The following is a 17,399-nucleotide window of genomic DNA, read 5'->3' on the forward strand; positions in this document are numbered from 1 at the left end:
ATAGCCACGTGACTTTGGGAAACGGCTCATCCATCTGTCAGTATTCAGTGGACCCGCCCAGGACCTTTTTTTATTTATGGATCCAAATCTACAGTATATCCAGAGATGATTTTATAGGAGTGGCGCTCTATTACTCACAAAGCACACACATTCAGAGAAGGATTTCGAGCAGAGGTTGTTCAATCGTTGGATGAGGGCACGTTTGGCAGTCATGTTCATTATTCGTAAATGCAATCATTTGTAAAATATAATTAATTCATGTGTTATCGTTTATTTTGGACATCTCAAATAAGAAGATTCAGAGCACTCCTGTGAGGCATCTTTCAATCTAAGACTGTACAATCCACTTAATCCATACTGTTGTACAATAACACATGAGTAATCAGTACATGGGATATTTTGTTCATATTTGGCTTTGTCTTGGACCCGTGGTCTTGAATGAAGTCGGCTCTAAAGAATGCGTGGCACAACTCCCACTGGGAAACATGGTGTAAGGAGGAGGAGGTGTTTAAGAAATGAAAGAATGTTTGATGTGTTTCGCTTGAGGGACACTGCCCTCTGGGTTTTATAGATCATTTAATTACAGTTTAATACCACAAGCATGTTTTCATGCAATCTTCTGAGAGCCCAAGATGAGTAATATGCAGTAAATATGAGCTTATGACATCAGTACTGTATATGGTCATAACCCTTCAAATTGTCACAATCTTGCCTGAATTTATTTTAGAGTGGTTCCAGATGGGTGAGGCATGAACCTATTCAACAAACAAGTACAGATAATGACATATTCACTACGGAGGCTATGGAGTGAGAATGGCCGTTATAATCTAGAAAGGCAGATTCTTTCCATAAGCATTGTTGCAGGACTCTAGGGAACCGGGAACAAGTGAACCAATGACGATTTAGAGATTAAATGAGTGTGGGCTTTCCCTTTTATCGGAAAACAATCTGTCTTTTGTATTGTGACCAACCAGACCAGACCACTCATGCATGTAGTCGAAGGGTTTTAGTAACCATGTGACCCAGCATGCGACTGGATGAATGTGCTGGGTCCTGGCTGCGTTGGCACATTGTCTGATGACAAAAGACTAGTCGCTTATTTCAAAACTGTTCCACACCATAGGTGGTGCTAGGTGTTGGGATGGGCCCTAGTGCAAAAATAATAACCATGTTGAAAGAGTCAGAAGTACAGTATTTACTGATGGGGAAACGGTGGGATCACACTGGGCCACTGTTTCTCTCTTTCAAAATAAAAGTCATGCATTTTAGCAGGGTCAACTACGAAGAACCAAAACAAAGTAAAACAAACAAAAAAAAGACCATGGAAATTAGATAAGTGATATTTTATATATTTTTATTTACAATTCATCTTGAAATAATGGCGAGAGGGGGAGTTAAAACAATTGAATACACAAGGACAGACTCATCACACATTTCAGATACGGGTTCATCTTGTTACCTTTGTACTTTCTATGGAGAAGTCAAACCAGAATAGTGATGATGGCACTCATATATCCTGGATCTGTCCTTCCATGGCAAAGTTAGCCAACCAAAGCACCGAAGCTTCCATGTTCATTCAGATCCATCTCTTCTGTGGTGATAATCTTGCTTGTCAACAACACAAATAGTCACCATATACATTCTCATCCTGATACAGGCATGCAGATGTTTTTGTTTTAACATCATTTGAGGTTAAATGACATCACTGACACCTTGCTTTATATTTCATTAAGCATTAAAGACACAAAAGACAGATTAAAAAAAAAGAAAGAAAAAAATCAGGCAGCTCAGCATAACCGAAATCCAGATACTGATGTAGTAGTTCAATTCAGCCATCGTAAAACCCGATATTTATGAAACACTTCTGAGACTTTAGGCCATTAACTTCTTATTAGCTAAAAACAAGGAGTAAAATACCTCGCTTCACATTGAGCATTTCCATAATCAATCATCCAACACCAACTCCAATAAATATTTAATTTTAAATACATTCCCACTCCTGATCATGTTTGAAGCCGTATGACAGAAAAGGGCAGACCGACATGGAGAAACCCCTGCAATTAACTGTGCTTTCAGAGGGGACAGACGAATGGAGAAAAAAGTACATTCATTTGAAAAAAAAGAGGGAAAGTTGTCCGACAACTTCTCCTCTTGTTAAGTCTGCTGCGTCAAGGATCTTTTGGGATGGCGACAAAAGGGGGGGAGGAGTGTGGTTCCACTGTGGAAATGTTATTGTGTGAAACACTGTCCTTCACTTCAAGCCTTGTGTAGTCTTTGAAATGAGCAGTTCAAGTCCCCCACCCCCCCTCTCTCTATCACTCACTCTCTCTCTCACTCACTCACTCACTCTCTCGCTCTGTCGCTCTCTCTCTCTCTCTCTCTCTCTCTCATTCTCACTCCTCCAGGTCCAGTGTGTTGAGCTCCTCGTCAAGCTCGTCCAGGTCCTCTCCGGTGAAGAGGTCCTCGTCCACAGGGACGGTGTCCGTGTCCTCCTCCTCCTCCCCCTCGCCGTACTCGTCATTCTCTGACCCGCCCGACGCCTCGCTCAGTTTATTGTCTAGGGAGCGGGAACGAGAGAGCAAGGCCACATGCTAACAATATCAGCGGATTAACATAATTAAAATCAGCAGACCCCACATGACTATGCAGTCACATTCAATGATTTTGACAGGAAATTATTTGATCAGATTATGTTCTACTGTCCCCACTTCTTCCTAACATGCTCACCCAGAGAGAGAGAGAGAGAGAGAGAGAGAGAGAGAGAGAGAGAGAGAGGGAGAGAATATAGGGGGAAGAGAGGGGGAGGAACAGAGGGAGAGGGGGACAGAGAAAGAAAGAGAAAGAAAGAAAAAAAAACAGATTGATTTGGAACCAAACAGTTCCTCATGCTTTGCAGCAGATAATATCATACACAGGGTGTACTCGTGTACACGTATTGGGACTGAACCGGTAGGGGGACCTCGGTTCGGTCTGCACTGTGAACCCAATGAATTTCCACAGGCCTCATTGACAAAACATTTTTTTAGACATTTTGTAGCCATTATGTAGCGTGCCTCATGAGGATGAAAAGACATTGTGGGCTATTTCATTAAAACAACTGGAACATATGCACACCCAACGTTGTCATTCGTAATTAAAATACGTTTCCTCCGTGGATTTGCAACCATTCTCAGGGGTTGAGAATAGAGGGTTTCTAATCATAGAAAGTGCTTGTGAAAGTGCTTGTGAAAGTGCTTGTGAAAGTGCTCGAGCCACGTTATAAACTTCCTTCTCTGCCCCGTTTCAGGTAGTACGCTACCCACTCTACTGTATATAAGCAAGCCTGTCCATGAATTGGTCAATGCACCTGTTCACCAGACTACTTTTGAATGTAGCAAAACAGCAAATGGCTATTAAGGTCCTCTCACCTTCAGTGTTTTTTGCCAGCTGAGGTTTGGCTGTAAATCGGTCTGCTGTCGCCACTGTAATTCCAGCATGGTCTACCTCCTTGGGTATGAACCTGGCCACGTCAACGTCCTGGAAATCGTCATTATCCGCTACCTGTGAGCGCAGCAAAAAGCCAGTGAATAAACTTGGCAGGGAGAAAAGAGAAGATGGCGTGATGTTAGAAAACAAATCATTTTCATCGGCAAATTCACTCCCTTCTAATGACATACTTTTAATTACACCAGGCAAAGCTTCTGATACAAGTTGTACTTAAATTAAGTGCAGACTCAAAATATGATGTTATCACGGGCTGTAGTATGACTTCAGTGATGTTTCAGCTTCACCCCAGCAAGACGTTTTAACTTGTTCTGATGCCTTAGGCGCACAAGCACAGCAATGGAACGTGACAGGCACGTGGCAAAAAGGCTGGCGAGTGTATCACGCTAGTTATATCTGCCAGTAGTAGTCCTGCTATTTCTTGGCATATTTCTGAGTCTACCTTTAAGTTTGTTTATTATGTAAGCTTACCTTGTGAATGATGTTGTTGTCGTAGTCGCCATCATCATCATCATCATCATCAGCCTTGGCATATTTCGTATCGTCTGCCTCTTCATCATCGTCATCCACCAGCTCAGGGTGGAACTCGAATACTTCACGACCACTGACCTGTAACAAGCACAAGAAGACCCACAACTCAAACACCTATGAAGACAAAGTGCACGGTTTAAACATCTCATAGCAGTGAATATTAAGATATTCAGTCCTGCTGAATATCTTAAAAAAGAAAATTAGCATTTGACTGCTATCCCAGGAAAAGTATAGAATTGTATTCTTCAAGCTACATCTTAACAGTCCCTCCTAAAGACCGCTTCACCCTCACTACCCCCCCTATACTAACCCTAAACCCAAGACCTCTTCTCCCCTGCTACCCCCCTGTACAAGTTCTCTCCTGCTAATAAAATATATTAAAAAAATATATATAATTGCCTACTGGCATTACGACTGTCAATGGCTGGTGTGAGCATTGATTACTTTGTCTTATGATGACTGTTGGATAGATGATTCACTCACTTAAACAAATGTATTGTTGTACATCGCTTTGGATAAAGGCGTCTGCTAAATGCCATAAATGTAAATGTAAAATATTGTCGTAAAAGTATAGTAACAACCAGATACATTTGGAGAGTTTTGTCGCCCCCCTCTGGTCTGCTCATGCATCAGCGCATATATACAGTGCGCTGCATAAGTAAAGGGACAGTGAAGCATTTTTTCTTCTTTCGGCTCTTGAAATCACATTAAAGTAGAGGTTAAAGTAGAGATTCTCAGCTTTTATTTGATGGTATTTGTGTACATATTGTTTCCACCATTCAGTAATTACACCACTTTTTATGCATAGTCCCCCTATTTTAGGGTACCCAAAAGTAATGGGACAATTGGCTTGACAGGTGTTTCTGATTAGTCAGGTGTGTCGTAATTTCTGGATGGTGAAACCAATATGTACACAAATAAAAGCTGAGAATCTATATTTTAACCTTATGTGATTTCAAGAGTAATGTAGTAAAGTAGTAGTGTTTGATTTCAAATCCAAAAGTTGAGAATCTCTACTTTAACCTAATAGTAGAACTTTCGGAGTACAGAGCCAAAAGAAGAAAAAATGCTTCACTGTCCCATTACTTACGCAGGCCACTGTATATTAAAGCACTGTGCTCCATTCAAGATCTTTCTCTCAAGGTCAAATGAAATAACCTTTTCATTGTTAAATAAAAAAATTAAAAAAACAGTACCACTCACCCCCAGCGACCTGCCCGCTTTGAAATCGGCCTTTTTCCTCTCCATGTCCTCCTCGTCTTTAGCCACCCTGTCTTGCCTTTTCCTTTTCTTCCAAGCCAAGAAGGTTTCCAAAGTGATGCGGGTCACATTTGGTCCGAGGGCGGATCGCTACCAAACAGATTATCAACACAGATAAAGTACTGTTGCTGTACGACACAATACGACTTAACTTATCACCTTAGGACAATTAAGTAAAACGACACAGACAACACACACAAAAAATACACTGCATAAAATATAAAATTCTATGACTCAAAGTGCAACCTTTCTTCAACTCCGTTAATTAACCCTAAATCAAGTTAGGTCAACCTCGTTCTCAATCAGCTCCTCCAGTGAGATCTCCTCTTCATCCTTCTCTTCCTTGTTCTTGTCCTTCTTGAGCACAAAGCCGGCAGGGAGAGCGTGGCGGTACATACAGTTCTCTCCTCCACCAGGACACACCCAAAACCAGCCATACTTGTTGTTCTCTATGGCATCAAGGAAGTGTTTGCAAACCTTTGGGGGAAAAGTAACATTTCGGTCAACCGTATAGGGTCCCCTCTTGAAGAATCAAATATACTGTTACACTATGCACCAGTAGACACATTTGGAGTGTTAATGCATACAATTTGAGTTTGAGTTTGAGCTTTCTTTTTTTCTGCCTCTCCGTGTTTCTTGTTCACGACTTCCTCCAGCTTCTTCTCATCCCAGGTCTCCATGGTATCTGCACAGCAGAATTATAACCATGGGAAATTCAATTCATTGCAACTACCAAGGTCCAGAAAAGCAATTTAGATAAAAACCTGTTTATACAGTATATCAGTCATAACATGATTTACAGCCAAGCCAAAGCTCAACAAACATAAAAAGGGTTAGTGACTATTGCTTTACCTTTTTCCAGTTCCTCATCTCTGCCATCGACATACACACTACGCTTTTCACATTTCCTCTCGAGCGTCAAGTCATGGGAAAACTTGCACTTATCCCCCTTAGTGCACTGGCCTTGCTTGAAGAAGGCACAGAGCACCGACTTGGGGTCGACACCTGACAACAAGAACAAAGACGCAGGTAGAAAATGAACAACTTACTCTACGAATGAAATGATGCATCACTGATTTCATGAGAATGAGACGGTCATTGTGTAGTAGTTTCAAGCTTATACATAAGGTTGGTTCTAAATTATAAATAAAATCTTCTACATTGAACTCATTCACTTTACTAATAACTCCTGATACCTTTGCTGACTTTCTGGGCTGCAACCACTGGTTTGAAAAGCTCATTCAACTCTTCAAGCTCCTTCTTCTTGTCAGTCTTCTTATTCTTGTCACCCTCAGCAGCTGCAACCTACAACAAGTAGATGTAGACCACATGATTGGCTGCAAGTTCATTAGACCAACAGGTAGGTCACAGCCTTATTTCTTTTTTTGGTCCTCTGTGGCTCAGTTGGTAGAGCATGGCGCTAACAACACTTAGGTTGTGGGTTTGATTCCTGCTGGGACCATATATACTGAAATGTATGCACTCACTGCAATGTAAGTCGCTTTGGATAAAAGCGTCAACTAAATGGCATATATTTTTTTTTTTTTTTTTTTTTTTTTTAGGTCAAAAGCCTTTTTTGGGTAATTTTTTAATGAATATGCTCACAAAGTTTGTGATCCCACCTGTCTTGCATTTTGCTGTCCATACTTGACTTGATGAGTGACGGTTTTGATGAACTTCTGTTGCTTGGCTCCCTTTTTGTTTTTCAGTCCAAATGTCTTGTCCTGGTGGATTTGGAACAACATACAGGAGGAGTATAATGAATACCTATCATCATCATCATCATCATCATCATCAATTAATATAGCTTTACAGTATGATCTGACGAATTTGAGTGGGGGACCCATTACAACAGATAAGTTAGTCTAATTTTCAGGGACAATATAGCTTCACCAACAAGGTTACTGAGACTTGGCTGCACTCCTCAATGGGAGAACAGACAGAAGATCCGTAGCCTGGCAAGCTAACTACCTAACTAAGTAGCTGTTACATAATTTAGCTAGCTAGCTAACTGACTTGATAGCTAGCAGACTAGCTAGCATCTGAATTTCTAGGCAGAAATATCAGCATGTTTTATTAAATGAAATCAGTGCATGTAGAAAGTTGTCATAATGTTAATGTCAGCTTTCTAGCTACTCTGGTTTGGCATAATAATGTTAGCAAGCAGCAGCGAGTTACAGTGCTAGCTAGCTAGCTAGCTAGCTGGTGACCCTAGCAATATTATGCAGTCTGAGAGACCTTTCTGAAGTGATGATCTATTTTATCAGATGCCTTGTATCGAAGTAGTAGTACAGTAACCTAGGCGAGGTAACTGGTTGGCTTTGGCTGGATAGCTAGTAGTAGTAGCAGCTAGCTTAGCTAGCAAAACAATGGAGCTTCCATCAACTAATCCTCACTTACTTCGATAATCTTTTCCTTTTTCTTCTCTTGGGTTTTCTTACTACCTGCTGCAGGTTGAGCTGGTTTCTTCGGAGGCATGTCGCTTAAAAAATGTAAAAAGAATTTAATCCAAGCTCAGTTTTTTTGGCTAGCTAATGTGATGAATTGTTGAGTTAGCAATGTTAGTTAGCTCAGCTGCAGATGCTGTCAGAGGTGGACAGACGTGCAGACGTACCTCGCCAACGTGTGTGATTTGGTTCTTACATTAATGATACTGATTTCAAACATCACTTATTTCAAATAGCCTAATTATGAAGATTATAGCTTTTTTTCTGATACATGGTGGTAGTTGTCACAGTCAGCAGGGCAGTATAAAATCTACATTTGAAGTTGAATCACACAGTATCATAAACCCTCCATCATGAAATGCTTGAATGAGCATTGATATGACAGAAACCCTTGCATTGACCAACACATGCATCAGAGTGGAGTCACAGCTGGCATCTAGCTGGGGTTTAGGGGTCCCCTGCCCCCTGCCCACTGCCCCCTGCCCACTGGAACGAAGACAAGTACCCTCCTCCTCCATGAGCTGCCAATGATATGACAACATATTTGTCTGAGGCTACATGACAGTTGTAATACTCTTGACCCTTCAGTTTTACAATAGGCCTATGTCTATAATTCTCAGGAAATATGATTTATAATTTAATGACCATCAAGTCATACCTATGGTTATACAAAATAACTAGATTTGTGTTATTATTATTATTATTATTATTATTATTATTATTATTATTATTATTACTAATAATAATAATAATAATAATAATAATAATAATATTATTATTATTGTTATTCCATACAGACTTTATGTCTTTGACATATGTGATAGCATATCTTGTGGGACCTGGGACCTTTCTATGTTTTCAGCAGGCACTCTTCCCTGGCTTTCATGAGGGATGGGGAGTAGGGACCATTGTAGTTTTCCATTATTTGACATGAAAACCTTACTTTCAGGGTGTGAGAAAGTTTCCTCTTCATCAGAGAATGAGACGTCATTGTCAGAGCTCACTTCTACATTTTCCCCGGTCTCAGACACCTTTTCCTCAATCTAACTGTCATGGTCAAAGAGGCTTTCTAGCACCTCCTTGACTGAAAGTCTTTGTTCATGTTTCAAGAGAGAACATACTGTTATGTTGTGCAGAGAGAGTGAAGGTTGGGTAAGACTCACTTTAGCTACCGGGGCAAACTGACCCAGAATATCATCTATGTAACCTGAGTGTAATTTTTTTTCCCTTTTATTAAAACGTTATTTTTAAATGTTGCATAAATTAATTACCCCTACCGAGAGGATTAGATGAAGGCTCATGCAGGCTCAAGCTAAATAGCATTTCAGTGATGTCAAACTCTAAAATGGGTAGATTAAAAAGTGGGTTTCAATAATATTTAACTTGTGGAACAAGAGCAGGTTGCAGGTCAGTAGAACTCTGAAGCACCGCTGTTGTGCCCTTGAGCAAGGCACTTCACCCCTGCACCACTCCAGCGGCGGCTGTGGCTCCCAGCCTGTCATTGATACAGTAGGTGGTAGGTTGGGGTTGGTGAGTGAGCGAATAACCAGGACTTGCAACACGAATGTCCCAGGTTTGAATCAGCTTTTGGATAATTTTGACAGAAATCAAATCAAATTTGAAAACAATTTAATTTGTCACATGTATCGCATATAGTTGTAATAGACACAGTGAAATGCTTTGGGATCTTGCTCCACGCTCAACAACAGCAGTCAGCAGTCAGAAGTGCTTTTAGGAGGGTTAAAATGAATCTGCACTTTGCTAAATATTTAACTTGTTGAACAAGAGTAGGCTGCAGCTCAGGAGTACTCTGAAGGTGTGCTCTCACTTGTAGAAGTAAGCAAACTTAATCATTGTCAACTAGGCACAAATGTTAATCTGTAAATTGGTGTATGGGGCGGACTCAAGGTTAGAGAGGCAGGGCAGTTCGACCGTAAAAATATGGCAGGGTGTGAGCTGGTAATTGAAGGGTTGCTGGCATCATATAACTTAGGTACCATCACCGCTGGTGTGTCCTTGAGCGAGGCACTTATCCCTGCACCACTCCACTGGCGCCTGTGGCTCACGCCGTGTGGCTCCCAGCCTGTCATCGATACATGGGCATGTGTCTGTACAGTGTGCAGTCTGTGTCTTCAGCCTGGTCTCATCAATGATTTCGTACTATATCATGCGTAAAGTCATTTTCGAGAAGACGAAAAGATGTTTACGTGTAGGTCGTCAGTAGGATGTAAACATTTTACAGAGCAGGCAACGTCAACTGGCAGGGAGATACAAAAGGAAAAATGCTTTGTTCGTTGGTAGGTGGGGGTTGGTGAATGAGCGTATAACCAAGACTTGCAACACGAACGTCCCAGCTTCAAATCAGCTGTTGGACAAGTTGGACAAAAGTGCTTTTTGTGGTTTCGTTTGCTAATTGTTGTTGTGAATATCTGCTTATACCTTTCCCTGACAACTTACCCGTACCCTAACCACTTCAAAGCTATTCCTAACCCTAAGTGAATGCCCATCCCGAACCCTAACCCTTACCTTAACCACTCAAAGTTAATGTCTAATACCGGAGAACCTATCAACCGATATACTACTACTAATACTGCCTATAACCGCCATGCCTGTCGTTGCTAACGTGCTTCCTGGAAACGGTGAAGATTAACATTTTATGTCTTCATACAAAGGTCACACGGCATCTTTACAGGTTCTAGGTACATTACTATACGTACAATATCATACGAATGATTAATGAGATCACTACTTTGAAGAATCTAAAATATAAAACATATTCTGGTTTGTTTAACACTTTTTTGTTTACTACATATTTCCATATGTGTTCCTTCATAGTTTTGATGTCTTCAATATTAATCTACAATGTAGAAAATAATAAAAATAAAGAAAAACCATTGAATGAGAAGGTGTGTCCAAACTTTTGACTGGTACTGTATATGCCATTTAGTTGACACTTATATCCAAAGCGACTTACATTGCAGTGAGTGCATACATTTCAGTATATATGGTCCCAGCAGGAATCAAACCCACAACCAAAGCGTTGTTAGCACCATGCTCTACCCACTGAGCCACAGAGGACCACTTCTTTGAATTATAGTCTGATAATGACACACATTAATTATCCACATTGGCGGATCTAAAACAAGCAATGACAGTGACACAGAATGCTATTGTTTGTGGCTGTGGTCTTCTGACTGCAGGGACCACCTCTAGTGCCATCCCTTTCCACTTATTGCATGAGTCTTATGATTCGTTGTCACCCCTGGGCTGTGGAAAAATACCAGACAACAAATCTAATGACCTTGCATGGGAATGCCACCACCAGCAGGGCAAAAAAACAAAACAAGAGGGCCTGATCGAGCAGCCTATACGTAGAACTTATCTGACAACTGTAACACTAATGCGTCATGTAACTTATTATTCAACCAGAATCACTACCGTATCCCCATCGGTGGTCAATGATTTGGTGATGGCTGTGTCGTGACAGCACTGACCACATTTGGATGCAGGTGGATTTAGAACTATCTCTTTTCAATCATTCACTCTTGAAACAATAGGCCTATTTGTAAGCCATTGTACAGAGGGTCCACAGGCGATACAGGGCAAAGGAGTCGGAATGACACCATCGACGGACAAGGGACAGACGCTCTCAAGAGAAAAGGAAGTATGGGCCCATCGAGCGGAGTTTATCCTTTCGTCAGTGGGTTATGCCGTTGGTCTGGGAAACGTTTGGCGGTTCCCTTACGTCTGCTTCAGAGGTGGTGGCGGTAAGCAAGCTCCAATGTTGTTGTTTTAAATATGTTTTTTGGGCATTTCTGCTTTATTGGGATAGAGACCGTAGAGATTGATAGGAAGGATGGGTGAGAGAGAGGAGGGATGACATGCAAGATAGGTCGAGGGTCGGAATCGAACCAGGAACCTTGCGATTACGTGGTAAGCGCATTACTGTGCGACGCCACTAAGCGCCCCCGATGGGTTGGTTTTTAAACATTCATTTGCGTATTGTTATTTTTGCCGTCACTTGCTGGCAGCAAACTCTGTAGAACTTGTCATTGCAGAACTTTTAAATTATTAGCTAGTGGGACAAGTGTAGATACGTATTAAAGCCACTGTCTGTATAGGATTTATATTTCCAGTAATTTCTAATCATGTAACATACCACTTCATTTTGAAGTGTAGCCTACAGTATGACTCCTAGAGATAGTTCATTGGCATTAGTAAAAACTGTCTTATAAAACGACGAAAAATGTGATTTGATGGCTAAAATCACATTCCAAGCCATGCATTCATCTGCATTAATGCATTAATAACCATACAGCTGAGGAAGGTGTCCTATACTGTTAACAAATATTTGCTTCCGAATATCAGGATGCATTTAGTCAATTTTTACATGTTTGTTAGTGACTCACTCTTTGATGATCGGCACAAATTGATCGGCACAAAAATAATATTCTATTTATTTTTAAATGTATTGTTGCACTCCTCTGTGGCACTGTCACTTTTGCATTTCACTGTATACTTGCATGCGCGTGACAAATAAAGAATCTTGAATCTTGAATCTTGAATGTCACGCCATGATCATCTGGCATTTCTATATCTTTTCTTAGAATAAGTACCCTGACCCTCCTCTCTCCTAAGGTGCCTTCCTCATTCCGTACTTTACCATAATGTGTATATGTGCTATTCCACTGGTGCTCATGGAATTTTCGTTGGGGCAGTACACGCAAATGGGACCACTAGAAGCCTTCGTCAAAATATGCCCTTTAATGAAAGGTGGGTGAAGAATGTGAACAATCTTTTTCTATTTGAAAACAAGTTAGGTCATGTAAACTTTACTGTAAAGCATGTAGCATATTTACTGTTTAGTTTGACGAAGTCACATTTACTGTTTATACAAGAAGTCAACGTGAAGTATCAGTATGTGAAGTAACAGAATGCAGTATGCACCATTTTCCTGCTTGATTTTCAGGAGTGGGGCTTGCTTCTGTGGTGTTGTCCTTCATCGTATGCTGCTACATCAACACTGTCCTGACCTGGGCTTTATATTACCTCTTCAACTCGTTCAGAGCGACTCTGCCTTGGCAGCTGTGTGACGCCTCCTGGAACATCCCGGAGAACTGCTCCAGTGTCACTGATAACGCCACCCACCTACAGTTTGCCACTCAGCAGTTCTTTGAGTAAGTTCACTCATGAGCCTCAGCAACGTTGCCTGTTATGTGATGACTGAAATGACTGTGTGACTGAAATGTTATCGTCACGTTGTGTCATTCAGGTCACACAAATCACATTCAGAAAATCACATAACGTAACGTCCAGCCACAAGAGGATGTCTAACTCTCAAGTTTGATTCGTTGACAAATATTTGCTGTAGTTTGAAAGTATTGTTAGTGTTCGTCCTCGTTTCATACACAGATTTTAAAAATGTTATGAGCTTGACTTAATACTGGTGTGTTTAGCCGTCGCCTCCTGGAGATCTCAGAGGGAATAGAGACCGTGGGCCACATGCGATGGGAACTAGTTGGTCTCTTTCTGTTGCTGTTGATCCTCATGTACCTCTGCATCTTTAAGGGGGTCAGATCCACAGGAAAGGTTGTGCTCCTCTCCATAACTTGATTCTCAAATTCATGTTGTGTCTCTTACCAGTAGGCTATGCATGTCATCTGTTTATTTGCACTTAATCAACTGTTGTCTGACTAAGTTGTTATTTTTGCACTGAGAAACCCAACAGATACAATACAACTAATTATGCAAGTCATTGTCAGAGAGAACTGTTGCATTGAATCACTCCCTGTCCTGTCTGTTCGCCGTGTGTTGAATGTCAGTGTCGACACGATACCCTCAATGTCCACACAGGTGGTGTACTTCACAGCGCTGTTCCCATACGTGATCCTTTTGGTTCTACTGATCAACAATGTCAGACTACCTGGGGCTGTGGATGGCATCCGCTTCTACCTGATCCCAAAATGGCACAAACTGGCCGATATACAAGTGGGTGGATTTAACCACTTCTAAGGACAACTTGGTTTAAGCGATCTCATTCCTAAATTGATTATACTGTATACTGTAGACGTTTCATCGCAAGTTCAACAACTCATTGAATCACTCAATTTCAGGGCCTCACTGTGGGCAGAAACAATGATTAAGGGGATATCAACAAAACGTTCTATATAACAAAATGAACATTGGTCCGGAAATACTTGGATTGTGACACAATTTGATGGATTTGGATTTGGCGATGGATTTGAAATGAAACAATCAAGATGCAATTGAAGGGCAGACTTTCAGCTTTAATTCAAGGGGTTGAACAAAAAATATTGTATGAAATGTTTAGGAATTGCAACCGTTTTTATACACAGTCCCACATTTTCAGGGGCTCAGATGTAATTGGACAAATTAACATAATCATAAATACAATTTTCATTTGTAATACTTTGTCGAGAATCATTTTCAGGCAATGACTGCCTGAAGTCTGGAACCCATGGACATCACCACATGCTGGGTTTCCTCCTTTGTGATGCTTTGCCAGGCCTTTGCAGCAGCTGTCTTCAGTCGTTATGAGTGGTTTGCACCTTGTGGTGAACCCTCTGTTTTTGCTCTTGTGAAGTCTTCTCTTTATGGTAGACTTGGATAATGATATGCCTACCTCCTGGAGAGTGTTCGTCACTTGGCTGGATGTTGTGAAGGGGTTTTTCTTTACCTGTGAAGGATCCTGCTGTCATCCACCACTGTTGTCTTCCGTGGACGTCCAGGCCTTTTTGTGTTGCCGAGCTCACCAGTGCGTTATTTTTTTCTCAGAATGTACCAAACTGTTGATTTGGCCACTCCTAATGTTGCCGCTATGTGTCTGATGGATGTTTTTGTTTTTGCAGCCTAAGGATGGCCTGTTTCACTTGCATTGAGAGCTCCTTTGACTGCATGTTGTGCGTTCACAGCAACAGCTTCCAAATGCAAATGCCACACTTGGAATCAAGTCAGACCTTTTACCTGCTTAATTGATAAAGAAATAACAAAGGAATAGCCCACACCTGTCCATGAAACAGCTTTTGAGTCAATTGTCCAATTACTTTGGTCCCTTGAAAAAGAGGGGGCTACATATAAAAGAGCTGTAATTCCTAAACCCTTCCTCCAATGTGGATGTGAATACCCACAAATTAAAGCTGAGAGTCTGCACTTTAAGCACACATTCAACTGTAACTTAAATATGTTTTGATAAACAGCTAAAATAACAAAAATAATAGAGTCCAAATATATGGACCTAACTGTATATGTGCCAAACCTTGCTTGATGTACAGATTGAGGTGTGTTTAACTCCTGTTGTAATATTTTTTTTTACTGTTAAAGGGATAGTTCACTATTTTACAACATATAGTCGGACAGAAGGAACCATCTGACAATAAAGTGTAAAATAGTGAACTATCCCTTTAAAGTGTCACCATTGTTATTCAAGTTCTTTCCCCTGTTTTCACAGGTGTGGATCGACGCTACTTCTCAGATCTTCTACTCTATAGGAGTGGGGTTCGGTGTCATGATCTCTATGGCCAGCCATAACAAATTTAATAACAACATCCTCAGGTACAGTTCCAGTCAAAAGTTTGGACACACCTTCTCATTCAATGGTTTTTCTTTATTTTTTTAAAATTATTTTCTACATTGTAGATTAATATTGAAGACATCAAAACTATGAAGGAACACATATGGAATTATGTAGTAAACAAAAAAAAGTGTTAAACAAACCAGAATATGTTTTAGATTCTTCAAAGTAGCAACAAGTCCATTGGATCACAGGGTAGAATTCCACTTCAATGACAGCACACAACATCGACAGTGGTTCAGTGCTGCGGATACGTGTCACAATAGATCATAAAACACCTGGAATGGGATGTTCCAGTAACTTGGGTTCCATTGTTTGCCCTCCAGGGACGCGATGATCGTGTCATTGGCCAACTCTGCAACCAGTATATTTGCAGGTTTCGTCACATTCTCTGCTATCGGATACATGGCACATGTACTGAGCATTGAGGTGGAACAGCTCACTGTAGGAGGTACAGGAAAGGTTACTGGTTGTACGATACAATACTGTGAGGAACTGACACATTGAAGTTTATGATTAATGCTTTCAGTTCAACACAGTAACATGTTGCATATTATTATTGACACATAAAGTGCACACAGCACTGGAAGGGTGCAACAGAGAGACAGATTTCAGAGTTGATAACTGCATAATGATAATCAACAAGTAAAACCTATTAAGTAGACTGCCACATATCCAATGATCTGCCACCAGAGTGATTTGGTGGGTGTTGTTGTTTTGTCCAGGGCCTGGCCTGGCGTTTGTGGTGTACCCCATGATCTTATCCACCATGCCCATCGCCCAGCTGTGGTCCTTCCTCTTCTTTTTCATGTTGATATGCCTTGGCCTGGATAGTCAGGTTTAGTAGATAAACACACACAGACACACAGACACACAGACACACAGACACACATACACACAGCAAAACAGCATCAAACAGCCCATTCCTCCTGAAAGATGTCGAGTTTTCTGTCTCTCTCATGTAGTTTGGACATATGGAGCTCATTATGACTTGCATAATGGACACCTTTGGTTCAAAAAGTCGACATGTGCGGAAGCATAGGGAGCTGCTGACCCTATTACTCTGCCTCCTGACCTTCCTGCTTGGCCTCCCCTGCTTTACACAGGTATGTGTGTGTGTGTGTGTGTGTGTGTGTGTGTGTGTGTGTGTGTGTGTGTATGAGTAATATAGGGAACAACAATAAAAAATGTATTATAGGCCCACTGTATTTATCATAAAGTAAGAGAAAGCCTGGTGTCTGTTCCATAATGACATGCATGGCTGATTGTTAAACAGTGTATGTGTTATAACGTCATGCAGTACTACAGTACATATGTCTACAGGTACTCTGGACATGAAATCTTAATATGCTCTTCTGGTCATGCATCTTTACAGGGTGGTGTGTATATCTTCCAGCTGCTGGACAATTCTGTTGGCATATCAATCATGATTATTGCTTTATTTGAAGTAGCTACCCTTAGTTGGATATTTGGTAAGTGCTGCATTAGAAGCTCCATGAATGTATGTCCTGTTTCTGTTGTCCTCAGCCCCAGGCCTGAAGGATCATGTCCTGTTGTATGACATTTCTCACTGATGTTCACTCCAGAACAAGTACACTTGCTTGCAGATTGGCAATGCTGAACCTTTCCTCAATGGAAACATTTTCTTCACTCTACATTTCTTATAGACAAGAGGCTTTACCTGTGCAATTATTATACAGTGATGTATAAGACACTGTGAAATAATGGAACACTGAATATTATTTTCTTCTTTTGGCTCTACACTCCAAAAGTTTGGACTTGAAATCAAACAGTGACTATGTTAAAGTAGAGATTCTCATCTTTTAGCTGATGGTATTTGTGTATATATTGTTTTCACCATTCAGAAATTACAACACTTTTTATGCTATTTCAGGGTGCCCAAAAGTCATGGGACAGATCAAATTAAATGTCCAAATTAAGCACTCATGTTTAGTATTTGGTCGACAATGCTTTGCATGCAATAACTGCTGTAGTCTGCAACCCTTTAACCCCACCAGACGATGCCTTTCTGTCTCTGGTGGCTGTCTCTTCGATTCGTGTGAGCATTCTTCGGTCATGCACTGTAA

At 40.9% G+C, this 17,399-nt stretch overlaps 2 protein-coding genes across 3 annotated transcripts; one reads left to right on the plus strand and one right to left on the minus strand.

The window, feature by feature from the left end:
* Positions 1 to 1,342: 1,342 nt before the first annotated feature.
* Positions 1,343 to 7,822, minus strand: zc3h15 (zinc finger CCCH-type containing 15). 2 transcript variants are annotated; one of them, XM_083681560.1, is made up of 10 exons: positions 7,675 to 7,822; positions 6,897 to 6,998; positions 6,471 to 6,579; positions 6,127 to 6,279; positions 5,862 to 5,959; positions 5,566 to 5,751; positions 5,218 to 5,364; positions 3,955 to 4,092; positions 3,408 to 3,540; positions 1,343 to 2,557 (listed from the first exon to the last, which is right to left on the minus strand). In XM_083681560.1, the coding sequence occupies exons 1-10, from the start codon at positions 7,750 to 7,752 to the stop codon at positions 2,394 to 2,396; spliced, it is 1,308 nt and encodes a 435-aa protein (XP_083537686.1). In that variant the 5' UTR covers positions 7,753 to 7,822; the 3' UTR covers positions 1,343 to 2,393. The 2 variants fall into 2 exon arrangements, 1 of the variants encoding a protein (XP_083537686.1); XR_014554529.1 differs by having other exon boundaries at positions 2,541 to 2,557; positions 3,408 to 3,571.
* A 3,515-nt stretch (positions 7,823 to 11,337) lies between these two features.
* Positions 11,338 to 16,156, plus strand: LOC310813209 (sodium- and chloride-dependent creatine transporter 1-like; the record flags this gene model as incomplete). Its single annotated transcript, XM_083682072.1, has 7 exons — positions 11,338 to 11,488; positions 12,691 to 12,898; positions 13,178 to 13,310; positions 13,575 to 13,709; positions 15,190 to 15,293; positions 15,639 to 15,763; positions 16,038 to 16,156. The coding sequence occupies 7 exons, from the start codon at positions 11,338 to 11,340 to the stop codon at positions 16,154 to 16,156; spliced, it is 975 nt and encodes a 324-aa protein (XP_083538198.1).
* Between the last annotated feature and the right edge of the window lie 1,243 nt (positions 16,157 to 17,399).

This window comes from Argentina silus (genome assembly GCF_951799395.1).
Source record: "Argentina silus genome assembly, chromosome: 12".
Taxonomy (NCBI): Eukaryota; Metazoa; Chordata; class Actinopteri; order Argentiniformes; family Argentinidae; genus Argentina; species Argentina silus.

What these genes read in the sequence shown, in the direction of transcription:
- zc3h15 (XM_083681560.1), bottom strand. Translation starts at nt 7,752, where the DNA reads ATGCCTCCGAAGAAACCAGCTCAACCTGCAGCAGGTAGTAAGAAAACC. An exon ending in CTCAAACTCAAACTCAAATT is followed by an intron (nt 5,752 to 5,861) that starts GTATGCATTAAC and finishes TTTCCCCCAAAG; the next exon opens with GTTTGCAAACACTTCCTTGA. An exon ending in AAGCGGGCAGGTCGCTGGGG is followed by an intron (nt 4,093 to 5,217) that starts GTGAGTGGTACT and finishes TGCTTGTTACAG; the next exon opens with GTCAGTGGTCGTGAAGTATT.